We start from the raw sequence: 17,630 nt of genomic DNA, 5'->3' as shown, positions 1-17,630 counted from the left end.
GATATATAGAGAAAGATATATAGATATATAGAGAAAGATATAGAGAGAGAGAGAGAGAGAGAGAGAGAGAGAGAGAGAGAGAGAGAGAGAGAGAGAGAGAGAGAGAGAGAGAGAGAGAGAGAGAGAGATAGAGAGAGATAGAGAGAGAGAGAGAGATAGAGAGAGATAGAGAGAGATAGAGAGAGATAGAGAGAGATAGAGAGAGATAGAGAGAGATAGAGATATATATAGAGATATATATATATATATATAGAGATATATATAGAGATATATATATATATATATAGAGATATATATAGAGATATATATATATATATATATATACACACACACACACATATATATGTCTCAAACTATTTGTTCAGAAAGTATAAATATGCAACCTAATAGTGTTAAAATATAAAAAAAAAAATTCTCACGGTTTTTTGCATTGTAAAAAAAAAATAAAAATACTACAAATGATATCAGCTTACTTTTACTATGTACATGAAGGACAACTTGTAACAAATAAAAAAAATGTCAGGATTATTGTGAGTGGCAAAACGTTAGGGGTTATTCTCTAATAAAGTCAGACCTCCCCAATTTGGAAAAAAAACAGGCCTGGTCTTTAAGGGGGCGTACAGGCCTAATTGTCTTGGTCCGTAAGGGGTTAAGAACCAAGCCCAATTTTGTTTTTTCCTCCTTCCATTCTAAAAACAATGAACTTTTAGGGGCTTCCCTTTCTGCTGTCCACTTAGCTGATCGGGACCCATGATTTTGCTGCGAATGTACTGATCAGCTGCCCTGAGCTAACTGCCAACGTTAACCCCGCATTTTAGACTGCATCTAAAGGGTTAATGCAAGGCATTGGCCCAATCATATGAAGGGTATGAAGTGTGCTCAACTTGTGAGCATGCTGCAAACCCCAGTAACGGGACCAGGGCGTACAGGTATGGCCTTGGTGCTTAAGTACCATGGCGCAAGGGCAAACCTGTACACCCTGCATCCTAAAGGGGTTAAGCTTAACCTAAAAACAGAAAACCCATTTAATGAAGGTTCTTTATTTTTAACAGGTAACATGTGTTATGCATCAACTGCAACTGTGTTAGAATAACATTTATGGCAATGGTAGGGATTTGTCAGCACTATAAGGATGTTTATCCAATTAGGAATCAACTAGAAACCTTCCATATTGTTGGCTAAATAATAAACACTGTTTGAGACTTTACCTTTCTTATCTTCATCTTTTTCATCCTCTGTTTTGGCACGTTTTGCCTTTTTAAAATTTGCAACATTCCTGCGGCCTCCTTCCCCTTCATCTTCTGAATCTGAAAACTCCTCATCACATGCAATTCTCTTGTCTGAGGATCGAACTGTAAGAGAGTCACAATTAGACATGTAGATGATGTGACACTAAGGCCCCACTTTACACTGCAGCGTTTTGTCGGAGGTATAAGTCAGAATACCTCAAGAAGTATATGAAATAGCCCTAATATAGTCACCATCAGTGTATTGAAGTGAAAGGGCATGCAATGGATATGTTGCACTGTCAAATACCTTTTTGAATATATTTCAACAGCACTGAAATGTGATGTGAATGGGTCCTATAGAGGTGGGGTTTTATTACTTACTAGAAATCCGTTTGTCTGGATCATCTTCATCTTCATCACCACTATCATCCTGAACAGAATCCTCAGGGATGGGCTGAATTTGGACTCCAGGTGCATGTGGAAGCATTCGCAGGTTCTCAAAAAGTCGCTGCCTGAAATCAAGTCATGAAAACCAGATCATTTACTTTAACTACTCCCAAAAAAAGCTTTACTTTTATAAGAAAGTTACTCACTTGATCTTTTCCAGATATTCGTTTGTATTTTGGTTTGTCATATTGGAAGGACTAATGTGAAGTTTGAAGTCAGGGCCAAAGTATTCAAAATAGTCATTGTAAGGAAGCTCTGAAAATTAAAAAGAAAGGCAACAAGTTACACATGTAATGAATGTAATGGAATTTTTTTTTTACTAATGACAAGTTTTAAAATGTATCATTAAGTTCTTTATACAACTTTATTAAGGGTTTATTCACATGTACAGTATCCTGCGCATATTTGAAGCTCCAGATTTAATGCAGTGTTCAGTCTCAGTTAACATTCGAACCTGCAGCTTCAAATCCTGCATCAAATATGCTTAGGATACTGTACCTAGGGTTACAAAAATCCACAGTATTTCCCACTGTGGATGCGCGATGTGTTTGCTAGTAGCAGATTTGCAGAGTGAAATACACTACGGATGCAGTGTGCGTGTGACCCTACCCTAAAGGAAGACTCAGAAATAAAGGCCAAACTAATATGTCTACTACAAATGTGTTAACAGAATGTAGAAACTGTACTTCTGCTGTCACAGTTTATATCCATTTACCATTACATTCAAGCACTGAGTAAGGGATCAGCGGTCGATTCTGAATTAAAGTCTATCACGCGATATGAGGAATTTTTGCAGGACCAATTTTACTTTGTAAATGACATTCATATTACCACAAAATATACAGGGGAAAAACATCTACAATATATTTATTTTTGTTCACATTATTTTATTTGAAAAATGGGACAGGGGAAAAGGATTAATTTATTTTACTTTTTATCTGCAATTGTGAGCTTGTTAATGTTTAAATCCGTGTTATCAGCGTTCTGCTTCTTGGGCCTGCCAAATAAAGATCGGATAGCACAGAGGCAAGTAGGGATTCATTGTCAAGTCCGCTTATCGGGACCCCGCAATCGCATTGTGGTGGTCCCAAACAGCTTCACTGTAGGACCAGCACCAGTATTTTACTTTCTTTAAAGGGGTACTCCCACCCTAGACATCTTATCCCCTATCCAAAGGATAGGGGATAAGATGTCTGATTGCGGGGGTCCCGCCACTGGGGACCCCTGCATTATTGCATGCGGCACCCACCTCTTTTCACCGGAACCGCTGGAGGGTCTGAGTCGCGACTCCGGGAACGGAAGCCCGTGACGTCAGGACTCCGCCCCCGCGATCAGACATCTTATCCCCTATCCTTTGGATAGGGGATAAGATGTCTAGGGTGGGAGTACCCCTTTAAGGGTGACTGATTCCAGCTGGTTTCATAATTGGGATTCCTCCGAATAGTTCCAGTTTAAGAGTAAACTGAACAACAATGATCCAAATGGAAAAAATAAAATAAATAACTGTACAAACCATTGGGTATCTCCGTGTCTAGTGCTACAGCAGTTTCGTAGGTCCAGCAGCGAGCCACATTTCTAATTGTGTAGCCACCACCACCCAGCATCAACAAAGGAAGGTTGAAAGTCTTCATAAACTCCACACACTTTGCATGTCCTAAAAATGAGCATTTACTCATTAGCAGGGTTCATCAAGTACTTGATAAGATCTTAACATTTGAAAACATTCATAAAACCGAATAGTGTCTAAGCTGAATAGAACCTACAATGAATATATGCTACTTTTCAACATTTTACAGAAACACAGCAGATTCAGGCTGGGTCCAAAATATTGTGTGTAAACCCAGCCTAAAATAAGACACTATGATTTAAAAAGGGATACAAAATAGTTTTAGAATTTTAATATTGGTAAAAATATTTCCATAGGTCTAAAGATACTCGTGCATAGTTTCTTCCCTAGCTAGCCTCAATTACTACTAGTCTAATCAGAACCACAGAAATTTTAGGCTGAGATAACAGCATGCAGCCGAAACCAAACCAACATGCGATGACCAATGGCTCAATGATTTTGCCAATAAGGCTATGGTTACAAAGCAGAATTTCCATGCGGAATTTGCAGCAGCAACATCCTATTGAATTCAATGAGATTCTGCTGCGCTGTGCATACAACGGAATTCCCGGAAATCCTGTGTCTGCAGAATGAATGAATACGTCCACGGAATGCATTGCCATCTATGAGACAGCTCATTCTCGAGAGGTCCTAGCACCTGCCGGCGCCCGCGGTCTGCAGTGTGTCCGCATGGAGAGTTGATATCATAAAACAAAATCACTTAACATGTTACTCACAGAAGTCAAAAGTTTTGATCGTACCAGGTCACAGTCCCGAGACCCTTTGTGACCACTAGTTATAAGCCACAAAAGCAAGCGGCAGCATCAGGGCTTCTTTCGGTACAAGTCTGCATAGAGACAGGCCGAGTTCACAAGACAGAAGCTCCGCCGATCTGCATGAATTCTGAATTTGCATTGATTTTCTGCAGAATTCTGCAGTTTAATTTTTTTTACATTTGCGGAATCTGTACAGAATTTTCCACAAATTCTGTAGGATTCCACAGCTCAGTAAAAAGATAGACTTTACCAGCACAGTAAAAGTTTGTGCGGAATCTGCATGCATTCCGTACTAATTCCACAGAGAAAAAAAAAAATTCTGGACAAGGAAAGCAGAATTTCTGCATTTATCATTCCGCAGCAGAAATTCTTTGTAAATGACATTGTGGAATACCATTAGTGTTAATGGGCAATAAATTCATGCAGAATTCCATGCAGAAAATTCATGCAGAATTTCCGTCATGTGAACATGGCCTTATACAGAGAAAAGGTTGAACTTGATTCACACCTGGGAAGTGACTGGCCCAACACTGCAAATTTCCCTGTCTAGTCATTGTATCGGGTCTCAAGAGATACCCACCACGATCAAAACTTGACATGTGGACAATATAATCAAAAGTTTTTTTCTACTAAAAGTCGGATGTCCTATTGAAAGAAAGATTAGTGCACACAATTTATCTAGTGCTCACCTTTAATGGTTAGATTAAAGCAGCCGAGTCTGTCACCAGATAGTGAGTCTGCACCACACTGCAGAACTACAGCGCTGGGCTGGTACATCTCCATAACCTTAGTCATTACCTGGCAGAAAGGAAAAAAAATGGTTATGCGTGATGCATAAAGAGTACCCATCATGCCCCAATGACAACCAACTATGATTTTTCAAAAATGTTTGCTGCCCTCCTGCCTCAAGTTGAGGGCTCTCTGATTATGGGAAGTTACTCGAACCTGGCATTGGATCATGTTATGGATAAGTCTACCCCGGGATCTAAATTGACAGATCCTTCTTCCCAAGGCCTTCTTGTTAAATTATTGTTCGCTCATGATCTCATTGATGCTTGGAGGAATTTTAATCTTTCTACACGGGATTACACTTATTACTCCCCCCCCCCCCCCCCCCCACACTATACTTATTCTCTTATTGATCATATTTTTCTCCACTGCCGCTGATCACCTATGCGAAGATTCTCCCTTGTTTGTGGTCTGACCACGATATTGCATGTGTAGGCCTCAGCAACTGGTGGACTAAACCAGAGACGTTTCGTTGGCATCTAAACGAATATTGTCTGATCCTGCCAGGGTAGAGGAACTTACTGAGGAGCTCAAATTCTATTTCTCCACTAACTCCACCCCAGAGGTTTCCCCGTCTATAGTGTGGGCAGCTCATAAAGCTACCATCAGGGGGAAATTGATGCAACTGAGTGCCCGACTGAAACAAGCTTATCTCTCCACCCTGAAAACCAAAGAGAAAACTTGCGCTGAGCTCCGGGCTGGACAAAGCTTTCCTAAGCATGACCACAGAGCCAAGGTTGAAGATGCTCGTGCAGATTTAAACATGGCACTTACGGCACACGCAGAGAAATCTCTACGATGGTCTGGTAGAGACCCGAGGTGATAAACCAGGCACCCTTTTGGCTTGGAATCTGGTTCCTAGACGATCCCTTGGGCAGTTCCCTGGCTTCACCTACATGATGGTACATTCTCTCAAAATCCTAAACTGGTCGTTGGGGAGTTTGCTAAATATTTTCAAACCCTATATAGCCCATCTTCCCCCTTAGAGAGAGATCCGGCATCTGCCTTCCTTTCTTCCGCAAATGTACCTCCTCTTTCTCCAGATCATAGCGATGTAATGGACAAGCTGATTACTTCAGAGGAGGTCTCTGGCAATCAAGACTTCTGAGTCATCCAGCACCCCTGGCCCAGATGGATTTGGTGTGCTTTATTACAAAAAATGTGTCCATGTTCTTCTCCCTCATCTAACCAATCTCATTAATGCTATAAGTCAGGGATATTACATTGCTATTAAGGCGATTCCTAAGGCGTATGCAATAACGCCCGATGTCTTTAATAATGATATGAAGCTACTGACTAAAATTATGGCCATGTGTTGGAATATGTTCATTGCATCTTATGTAAATCCAGACCAGGTGGGCTTCATTCCGGGCAGACAGGTGCCTGATCAAACTCATAGGATTATAGACTTAGTCTCTCTTTTACATTCTTCCTGGGATGGTAACTTGTTCCCGCTCAGGATTTCGGCTTTATCTAAGGAAGGCCTTTTTGACTCGAACATAGAGGCTTTGGCCCGGATTTCCTTACCCTGTTACCACTTTGTACGCCGCTCCCTGGGCTAAAGTCAATGTCAGGGCATATGTATCAGAGGCCTTTCGGATTGGAAGGGGTACGAAACAGGGCTGTCCCCTATCTCCTGTCCTATTCACCCTAGCAATGGAGCCGCTTGTGGCTGTTATTCTTAACTCCTCTTCAAATTAGAGGCGTTGGGGCGGGAGCAGGGGGAACAAATTGGCGCTTTTCGCTGACTACCTTTTGTTATGTCTTCCCTCCCCCCCCCTTACCTCTCTCCCTAATCTGTTCAGTGTTTTTACACCAGTTTTCGGAGATATAGGGTTTGGAGTTGAACTCTTCAAAATCGGTAGCTCAACATTAATTTACAGGACAGAACTGTCAAACTCCTAGAACCCAAGTGCGATTTCTAATGGCATAAACATAGTTTGCCCTATTTAGGTATTCAACTAACCCCTTTGATATCTTCCCTATATCCTGCCAATTATCCCCCTTGTATTGTGAGACTAGGACTGATCTCTGAACTTCGTCTAGTTTCCCCTTGTTGTGGCTGGGTAGGATAGCTTCCGTTAAAATTAATTTACTGGCTAGATTATTGTATGCTTTTCGCTCCATCCCAGTGACTGTCCCAGCCCAAGCTTTGGAGCATTTACAATCGGACTTATCACGCTTTATCTGCCCCCTTGGGGGCCCCTAATCTTAGGAAATATTTCCAGGTGGCTAGACTAAGTCAGCTAGCACAAATTCATGCTGGGCATTCCTGCCCCCAATGGGTCGCTATAGAAGAATTAGCCTCTCCTCATGTCCCGTTGTCACTTTTACAATAGCTCCCTGCTAAAGAGAGGCCTCCGATTCTCTCTCCTGTCCTCTCACTATCGCTAGCTTTATGGGATGGCCTCCAGGGTCGCTTCCCTCTACAATCAGCCCCATACTCCAGTGGCCCAGGTTCTACATAACCCTAAATTTCCCCCTGGAATGGTTGCTTTGGCGTTCTCCTGCTGGTCTAATAAAGGTCTCCGCATAGTTGACTGCATCGACAGATTAAGCATTAAAATCTGCTTAACCCCTTAAGGACTCAGGGTTTTTCCACTTTCGTTTTTTCCTCCTTACCTTTTAAAAATCATAACCCTTTCAATTTTCCACCTAAAAATCCATATTATGGCTTATTTTTTGCGTCGCCAGTTCTACTTTGCAGTGACATTAGTAATTTTACCCAAAAATGCACGGCGAAACGGAAAAAAAAAATCATTGTGCGACAAAATCGAAGAAAAAACGCCATTTAGTAACTTTTGGGGGCTTCCGTTTCTACGCAGTGCATATTTCGGTAAAAATTATGCCTTATTATTCTGTAGGTCCATACGGTTAAAATGATACCCTACTTATATAGGTTTGATTTTGTCGCACTTCTGGAAAAAAATCATAACTGCATGCAGGAAAATTTATACGTTTAAAAATGTCCTCTTCTGACCCCTATAACTTTTTTATTTTTCCACGTACAAGGCGGTATGAGGACTCATTTTTTGCGCCGTGATCTGAATTTTTTTATCGGTATGATTTTTGTTTTGATCAGACTTTTTGATCACTTTTTATTCATTTTTTAATGGTATAAAAAGTGACCAAAATAAGCTTTTTTGGACTTTGAATTTTTTTTGCACGCCATTGACCGTGCGGATTAATGATATATTTTTATAGTTCGGACATTTACGCACGCGGCGATACCACATATATTATATATATATATATATATATATATATATATATATATTTATTTATTTATTTTTTTACACTTATTTTTTTTATGGGAAAAGGGGGGCGATTCAAACTTTTATTAGGGAAGGGGTTAAATGACCTTTATTAACACTTTTTTTTTACAGTGTTATAGGTCCCATAGGGACCTATAACACTGCACACACTGATCTTCTACACAGATCACAGGCGTGTATTAACACGCCTGTGATCAGTGTTATCGGCGCTTGACTGCTCCTGCACGGAGCAGTCATTCGCCGATCGGACCCGGTGTCCGGTCAGCTGTTCGGGACGCCGCGATTTCACCGCGGCGGTCCCGAACAGTCCGACTGAGCAGCCAGCTTTGACCGCCGCTTCTAAAGGGTTAATACCATACATCGCCGCGATCGGCGATGTGTGGTATTAACCGCGGGTCCCGGCCGTTGATGAGCTTCATATCGCGGGAGCCGGCGCAGGACGTAAATATACGTCCTGCGTCGTTAAGGGGTTAAACTGTTTTGTTATAATCAAATATCTAATTTTTTTTTATCTAGTCTGAAAAATCAGGAGCTGATATCACCTGTCACACCCCATACGAATCCCTTTGCTTCAATGCTTCGGATGGTAGAGGGTCCATCTATGGTATACTTTTGGTATCTGCTACTAAGCTTCCGTATATGTTGGCTTGGGAGGAGGACCTGGGAAGATCAACTGGGCTAAAAGATTGGGCTAATCGCGCTATTGTCACCTCTAAACTTTCTATTAACACGTCCTTGCAGGAAGCGGGCTGGAAAGTTCTGCTTAGGTGGTACAAGTAAGAATTGCCAAGATATACCCCTCAGCCTCCCCTCTTGGCTTTCGTAAATGCCAACAAACGGGTACTATGTACCACATTTGGTGGGAATCACGCGTTAGACGCTTCTGGATACATTTATACCATTTTATATTTTCTGTTACAGGTCTCAACCTTACTAAATCTCCCGAGCAAGCATTGTTAAATGCACCAATACCTAACATCTCTAAAGGGGAAGCAAACTTATCGATTACATCTTTTGGGCTGCCAAAATTGCTATAGCGACTAGTTGGAAATAGACTTCTGTCCCTTTCCAGCTTTTCCGCTCTAAATTAAATTGGATTATGGACAACTATAAACAAAAGACATTTGATGCTACATGGCAGCCTTGGATGGAGTATTTAAGTAATTTTCCTTGATTACTCTAGGACACATGAACTCCCCGCCTTTTTTTTCCTCTTTCCCCTTCTCTCATTTCTTACCCTTCTTCCCGTCTTTGTCCTTTTGTGTCTGGTTGACCCTCCCTTGTCTTTCTGTCTTAGTCATGTTTGTTTCCTGGTTAGCCTGGGACTTATTGGTTCTAGACATTCATAATCCTGACAAATTGTCCAGGTTTGAATTCCTTCTTGTAAACTACTACAAGATTTATGGTTTGTTTGAAGATGCCCTCATCAGAATTACTGTTGGATGTGTTCCTAACTGGATTTAGGGATGCGAATGAATAGGAATCTCTACAGAGCTGAGACTATCATATCTCTTGTTTCCATTTGCCCCTCCTACTGAGGTCAACGTATTACGCTTGCTTTGCCCTTTTTTTTCCTCTCTAGTTATTCTCTTTATGCTATATATTGTATTACATATATATTTGATTAGACCAAACTGTTTGACTTGTGCAGGGAACAGAAAAGAGCCACCTAGTGGCCGTTTTTTTAAATCACATTAAAAACATAAAAAAGGTTGAGAATTCAAATAGCAAGAAAATAGCAAAGTGTCTCATAATAACATAAGGAACAATATATTAAACGTTTAGTTAGGTGACAGGTACTCTTTAAATAAAAAAATGAATAAAAAAAAATCACTTACTGGTTTGAAAATTGCTTCATAAGATTCATCATCAATACCATCTCGAAGTGGGTAATTCACTGCATAGTATTTACCCTTTCCAGCACCAATGTCCTAATGAAATAAAGAATAGACAACCACTAAAATATAAAATATATATAAAAAATAATCTGCCATATTCATTAAAGAGGTTATTCAGGAATAGAAAAACAGCCAATTTAGGGAAACAATGACTAAATGGCATAGCATCATCCTCATATAGCAACATGCAAACTTGTCCGATTTGTGTGTACATAAGTTTAGAGTGGATATTACAGCCAATAGATCAATAAGACCTGTTTATAGCCACTTCTATTGCATGGCCAGCCTTAAAACATTTTCAATCGGGCATGCATGAAAACAGATGCCACCACTAGAAGGCTAAGTCTCCACACAGGTTTTTTTTCTGCCATTTTCTGGAAAACTTCCATTGCAGTTTTTGAGCCTAAAAAGTAGATCAAGAAGGCGAGTGTTTAACACTGCCCAGAGTACCGTATTTATCGGCGTATAACATCTATCTGCGTGTTATAAGCCAATAAGCCGCTGCAGTTCAATGATTTAAAGCGGGCGCTTTAAATCAATGAACTGAAGCGGCTTTTGCAGATGCAGAGAACTGCCGTCGCTGCTGGCTTCTCTGCCCCTGCCTATCCTGGGGTCCAGAGACTGCCGGCGCCACTGCCCCATTGCCTCCCCCATCCCTGGTTTTTCTGACCCCCCAAATGCCCCCAGGAAAGGCAGGGGGAGAGAGGCCGTCGCTGCCCGCTTCTCTCCCCCTGCCTTTCCTGGGGTCTAGAACCCTGCTGTCGCCTCTTCTCTCCCCCTGGCTATCGGCGCCGCTGCCCCATTGCTGGCGCTGCTGCCTCCCCCATCCTCGGTTGTATAATTACCTGTTGCGGCGCAATGACGAGTGACGTCACATTGAAGAAGTCACTCGTCATTGCGTCTCAAAGCGCATAGCAACAACGCAGGGGACGCCACACCGAAGGCCAGAAACAGCGCGGACCCGACCCCGGCAACAGGTAATGATAAAACCGAGGCACGGTGGAGGCAACGGGGCAGCGGCGTCGGCAATGGGTGCCGCTGCCCTTTCTCTCCCGCTGGCTATCGGCGCCGCTGCCCCATTGCCGGCGCCGATAACCAGGTGGAGAGAAGGGGCAGCGGCACCGATAGCCAGGGGGAGAGAAGAGGCGGCAGCAGGGCTCTAGACCCCAGGAAAGGCAGGGGGAGAGGAGCGGGCAGGGACGGCCTCTCTCCCTCTGCCTTTCCTGGGGGCTTCTGCGGGCGGGGTCAGAAACAGTGTATCGGGGTATGCACATGCACACACACGCACCCTCATTTTACCAAGGACATTTGGGTAAAAAACTTTTTTTACCCAAATAGCCTTGGTAAAATGAGGGTGCGTGTTATAGGCCGGTGCGTGGTATACTCCGATAAATACGGTATTTGAGAGCCCTGCACTCATTCCATGTGAGGCAGCAGGATGAAAAGAAAAGTTTTACTTCTGGGTTCTGTGTAAAGGGGAGGGGGGCGGGGGGTGATCAATTTATTGGTGCAAACAAACATGGCCTAACATCACGTTTTGAGATGTCCCTTAATCAGATTAGGATAATGTGGCATACAGATCCACAGCATACAGGCTGTATAACGCCCCCCTTTAAAAGGCCCAAGGGCGTACCTGTGCACCCGTGGGAATTCCGGTCCCTGCCGTTCGCTGTGATGCCCCCAATGTAGGCGATCGCTGCAAATCACCAATCAATTCAGATCGGCGATTTGCAGCGATTCTGGTTCAATCGGGTCCCCGATAACCCGGAAGAAAAAAAAAAAAAAAAAAGGCCGATAGGTGCCGTGTTGGACAGCATCTATCACCCTATAGCAGCAGGAGTGAGGTGGCACAATTGTCCTGATTTGTCGGCAGGTAACTGCTCCTGCTGTGGGGGGGGGGGGTGTCCCTAGCGACATCTGCTCCACCCCTATTCCAGAGGGCGAGAGCGGGTGCCGGGAGTACTTGGAGTGGGGGCCCCTGATCCCCGGGATTAGGGCTGCCGGAGCGGAGAACGCGGCAGGGGAAGAATCCGGCAGAGCAGCAAGAGGTAAGGCTGACCTGTTGTTGCTTAGCAACAACTCAACATGCACAAAAGGGCATGCTGGGAGCTGTTATGCAACAGCAGAAGGCACTACTACAACTCCCAGCATGCCCTTTGCTAGTTTGTGCCTGCTGGGAGTTGTAATTATGCAACAGCTGGAGGCAAAAAAAATTCTGTGAAAAAGTGTGCCTCCAGCAATTGCATAACTACAACCTCCAGCATGCACAAACTACCAAGGAGCATGCTGGGAGTTGCAGTAGTGGGCCTCCAGCTGTTGCATACCTACAAGCCCCAGCATGCCCTTCGACTAAGTGTATGCTGAGAGCTGTAGTTTTTCAACAAACAGCTGAAGGCACACTGGTTGCAAAGAAGTTTGTTACCTAACTCAGTATTTCGCAACCAGTGTACCTCCAGCTGTTGCAAACTACAACTCACAGCATGCACTGATATACCGTACATGCTGGGGGTTGTAGTTTTGCTACAGCTGTAGGCACACTGGTTGCGAAACACTGAGTTAAGTAACAAACTGCTTTGCAACCAATGTGCCTCCAGCTGTTGCATAACTACAACTCCCAGCATGTATGGTCTTGTCAGTGCATGCTGGGAGTTGTAGTTTTGCAACAGCTGAAGGTTCCCCCCTCCACTCATGTGAATGTAGAGGGTACATTCATACGGGCGGGTTTACAACGAGTTTTCTGCTGCAAGTTTGAGATGCGGTAGATTTTCCGCCGCAGCTCAAACTCCCTGTAACCCTGCCCGTGTGAATGTACCCTAAAAACACTACACAAATTAAAAAGTAAAAAACACTACATATACACCGTCTCTCTCCCCCACTAAAAAAAAACATTGAACGGCAGTGTTTCCGAAACAACAACTCCCAATATTGCCAGCCAGCGACTGTTAAGGCATGCTGGGAGTTTTGCAACAGCTGGAGACACCCTGTTTGGGAAACACTGCCATCAGGTATTTTTTGGTGACTGAAGCAAATCCCCATAATAGGCCTCAGATGCGCATGGCACTCTCACTTTGGAGCCCTGTCGTATTTCAAGGCAACAGTTTAGGGCCACATATGGGGTATTTCCGTACTCGGGAGAAATGGAGTTACAAATTTTTTCTCCTTTTACCCCTTATGAAAAGTTAAAGTTGGGATCTACACCAGCATATTAGTGTAAATTTTTATATATATTCTTTTTAACCCTAACATGCTGGTGTTGTCCCATACTTTTAATTTTCACAAGTGGTAAAAGGAAACCCCCCCCCCCCCTGAAATTTGCTCAGAAGTGAAAGTGCACTATGTACATTTGAGGTCTAAATTGGGGATTTGCACAGGGGGTGGCTGATTTTACAGCAGTTCTGACAAATGCAAAATACCCACATGTGACCCCATTTTGCAAGCTACACCCCTCACGGAACGTGACAAGGGGTATAGTGAGCCTTAACACCCCACAGATGTTTAACAAATTTTTACAAGGGAAAATAGGAAAAAAGCCCCCAATATTTGTAGCCCCATTTCTTCTGAGTATGGAAATACCCCATATGTGGATGTAAAGTGCTCTGCTGGCGAACTACAATGCTCAGAATGGAAGGAGCTCCATTGGGATTTTAGAGAGAGAACGTGTCCGAAATTGAAGGCCACGTGTGTTTACAAAGCCATCATAGTGCCAGAACAGTGGACTCCCCTCCACTACATGTGACCCCATTTTGGAAACTACACCCCTCACATAATGTAATAAGGGGTAAAGTGAGCATTTACACCCCACAGGTGTCTGACAGATTTTTGGAACAGTGGTCCGTGAAAATTAATTTTATTGTTCATTTTCACAGCCCACTGTTCCAAAGATCTGTCAAATGCCAGTGGGGTGTAAATACTCACTGCATCCCTTAATAAATTCAGTGAGGGGTGTAGTTTCTGAAATGGGGTCCACTGTTCTGTCACAACGGGGGCTTTGTAAATGCACATGGCCCCTGACTTTTAATCCAACCAAATTCTCTCTCTAAAAGCTCAATGGCGCTTCTCTTCTGAGCATTGTAGTTCGCTATGCAGAGCACTTGATGTCTGCACATGGGGTATTTCCATACTCAGAAGATATGGGGTTACTTTTTTTTTGGGGGGGGGGGGGGGGGGGAGGATTTTCTCCTATTACCCCTTCTAAAAATGTAAAATTTGGGAGAAACCAGCATTTTAGTGAAAGACAAAAAAACATCCATTAGCACATCAAACTTTAACAAAAAGTCGTGAAATACATGTGAGGTTTTAAGGCTCACTGGACCCCTTGTTACGTTCCTTGAGGGGTGTAGTTTCCAAAATAGTATGCCATGTTGGGGTTATTATTGCTGTTCTGGCTCCACAGGGCTTCCAAAATGTGACATGGAAAATTTACCACCATGTTGAAGTAGAATAGGTTACAAGTAAACAATCTCGGAATCAGAATGATTAGGAAAAGCATCCCAGAGTTATTAATGTTTAAAGTGACAGTGGTCAGATGTGCAAAAAATGCTCTGGTCTTTAACACCTTAAGGACCAAACCCATTTTCACCTTAAACAACCCCTTCCCGCCACCACTGTGGGAGGAAGGAGCGTGTTTACGCCTCAAGCTTAATTCCCGGTTGTAACAGAGCACATTATTCATACATTTATATAGAATAGCCATTACTACAAAATGTAGCTATGGCTATATGTATATACATTTAGGAATTGTGTGCTAAGTTACGTCTAGGAATTCAGCTGGAGGCCACAGTGGTGGCAGAGAATTTTTTTTTTTTTTTTTTTTAAAGTGTGAATATTTAAAAAGGGGTATGCCGGCATTATACATCTTAGGGGATAAAATGTATGATGGCAAGGGTCCTGCAATCTGTGCCAGATTAGTGTCTGGCCCCAGCATTGCCACTTAAATTTTTCCTGGCTGGGCAGTAGGCATACAATGTATACCTCCTGCTCAGCACTAAGTAAGTCCTGCGGCTATATTGCAATGGGCCCAGCTCAGCAGCAGACGGCCTTCTGTTCTTGAGTGGGAGTCTGGATTCCCTGGATGTAAAATACACTGCTCAAAAAATAAATAAATAAATAAATAAATAAAGGGAACACTAAGATAACCCATCCTAGATCTGAATGAACTAATCGTACGAAATACTTTTGTTTTTACATTGTCGAATGTGCTGACAGCAAAATCACACAAAAATTATCAATGGAAATCAAATTTATCTACCCATGGAGGTCTGGATATGGAGTCACACTCAAAATCAAAAGTGGAAAACCACACTACAGGATAATCCAACTTTGATGTAATGTCCTTCAAACAAGTCAAAATGAGATTCAGTAGTGTGTGGGGCCTCCCCGTGCCTGTATGGTCTCCTGAGCGATGTCCTCCCAGACCTGGACTAAAGCATCCACCAACTCCTGGACAGACTGTGGTGCAAGCGAGACATGTCCCAGATGTGCTTAATCGTATTCAGGTCTGAGAACTGATGGGCCAGTCCATAGCATCAATGCCTTCCTCTTGCAGGAACTGCTGACACACTCCAGCCACATGAGGTCTAGCATTGTCTTGCAAAAGGAGGAACCCAGGGCCAACTGCACAAGCATATGGTCTCACAAGGGGTCTGAGGATCTCATCTCGGTACCTAATGGCAGTCAGGCTACCTCTGGCAAGCACATGGAGGGCTGTGCGACCCCCCCAATGAATTGTCACCCCACACCATTACTGACCCACTGCCAAACTTGTCATGCTGGAGGATGTTGCAAGCAGCAGAACGTTCTCCATGGAGTCTCCAGACGGTCACGTTTGTCACATGTGCTCAGTGTGAACCTGCTTTCAGGGCGCCAGTGGCGAATTTGCCAATTTTGGTGTTCTCTGGCAAATGACAGACGTCCTGCAGTGTTAGGCTGTAAGCATAACCCTCACCTGTGGACGTCAGACCCTCATGGAGTCTGTTTCTGACCGTTTGAGTGGACACATACACAGTTGTGGCCTGCTGGAGGTTGTTTTGATGTGCAGTCCTGGATGAGCTGTACTACCTGAGCCACTTGTGTGGGTTGTAGACTTCATCTCATGCTACCACTTGAGTAAAAGCACCGCCAGCATTCAAAAGTGACCAAAACATCGGCCACGAAGCATAGGAACTGAGAAGTGGTCTGGTCACCACCTGCAGAACCACTCTTATTGGGGGGTGTCTTTCTAATTTCTAATTTCCACCTGTTGTCTGTTCCATTTGCATAACAGCAAGTGAAAATGATTGTCCGTGTTGTTTCCCGAGTGGACAGTGTGATTTCACAGAAGTGTGATTGACTTGGAGTTACATTGTGTTTAAGTGTTCCCTTTATTTTTTTGAGCAGTATATTTACAGTCTAGGCGTCACCCTATGCACTCTATTCCCCTTCATCAGATTATTAGGATGTCATACAGTCCCACAGCACTCACTGTTTAAATGGGAATTACGGCTTTATACATCCTATCCCCTTTCCAGAAGGATAGGGGATAAGATGTATGATCGCAGGGGTCCCGCTGCTGGGGACCCCCACGATCTCGGTGCAGCTCCCAGCATTCTGTATGGGGCGCTGCCTACGAGACGGGGAAGTGACAGCGAGGCGACGTCATGGCCACAACTCTATAGATATGAATGAAAGGGGCGTGATGCAACATCCCTAGGGGCGTGGGCGTGATGTCCCATTCCCGTCTTGGAGGCTGCACCCAGATTGCGGGAGTCCCCAGCAGCGGGACCCCTGCGATCATACATCTTATCCCCCATCCTTTGGATAGGATGTATAAAGCTGGAATTCCCCTTTAAGGCCTGTGAGACTGTATGACATCCTAATAATCTGATGAAGGGGAATCCCAAAATGCGTTAGTCTACATTTGTAATTGTTTTATACAGAAAAAAAAAGTTAAATATCCAGCACCTGGCTGGGGTCATATTTACTTGTGGTCAAGTGCATAGGGTGAGGCCTAGACTGTAAATATTTTACATCCAGGGAATCCAGACTCCCACTCAAGAACAGAAGGCCGCCTGCTGCTGAGCTGGGGCCCATTCCTATATAGCCGCAGGACCTACTTAATGCTGAGCAGGAGGTATACATTGTATGCCTACTGCCCAGCCAGGAAAAATTTAAGTGGCAATGCTGGGGCCAGACACTAATCTTCATAGATCAATTACATGGTCCACATCTTAACCCCTTAAGGACTCAGGGTTTTTCCGTTTTTTGCACTTTCGTTTTTTCCTCCTTACCTTTTAAAAATCATAACCCTTTCATTTTTCCACCTAAAAATCCATATTATGGCTTATTTTTTGCGTCGCCAATTCTACTTTGCAGTGACATTAGTCATTTTACCCAAAAATGCACGGCGTAACGAAAAAAAAAAAAATCAATGTGCGACAAAAGCTAAAGAAAAAAAAACGCCATTTAGTAACTTTTGGGGGCTTCCGTTTCTACGCAGTGCATATTTCGGTAAAAATGACACCTTATTATTCTGTAGGTCCATAGGGTTAAAATGATACCCTACTTATATAGGTTGGATTTTGTCCCACTTCTGGAAAAAATCATAACTACATGCAGGAAAATTTATACGTTTA

General features: G+C 43.3%; 1 protein-coding gene across 2 annotated transcripts in view; it reads right to left on the bottom strand.

Moving 5' to 3' along the window:
• HDAC1 (histone deacetylase 1) overlaps positions 1 to 17,630 on the bottom strand; it is a 40,510-nt gene that overhangs the window by 4,126 nt on the left and 18,754 nt on the right. For both annotated transcript variants that reach the window (XM_056556531.1, XM_056556532.1), the window contains exons 7-12: positions 9,961 to 10,053; positions 4,748 to 4,856; positions 3,190 to 3,330; positions 1,823 to 1,931; positions 1,611 to 1,741; positions 1,209 to 1,352 (exon numbers count right to left, since the gene is read on the bottom strand). In XM_056556531.1, the coding sequence (XP_056412506.1) occupies positions 1,209 to 1,352; positions 1,611 to 1,741; positions 1,823 to 1,931; positions 3,190 to 3,330; positions 4,748 to 4,856; positions 9,961 to 10,053 (727 nt within the window). The remainder of the gene's footprint in view (positions 1 to 1,208; positions 1,353 to 1,610; positions 1,742 to 1,822; positions 1,932 to 3,189; positions 3,331 to 4,747; positions 4,857 to 9,960; positions 10,054 to 17,630) is intronic.

Source organism: Hyla sarda, chromosome 2, assembly GCF_029499605.1.
Source record: "Hyla sarda isolate aHylSar1 chromosome 2, aHylSar1.hap1, whole genome shotgun sequence".
Taxonomy (NCBI): domain Eukaryota; kingdom Metazoa; phylum Chordata; class Amphibia; order Anura; family Hylidae; genus Hyla; species Hyla sarda.
Note: the sequence above shows the minus strand (reverse complement) of the source record. Positions and strands in the feature narration are given on the sequence as shown.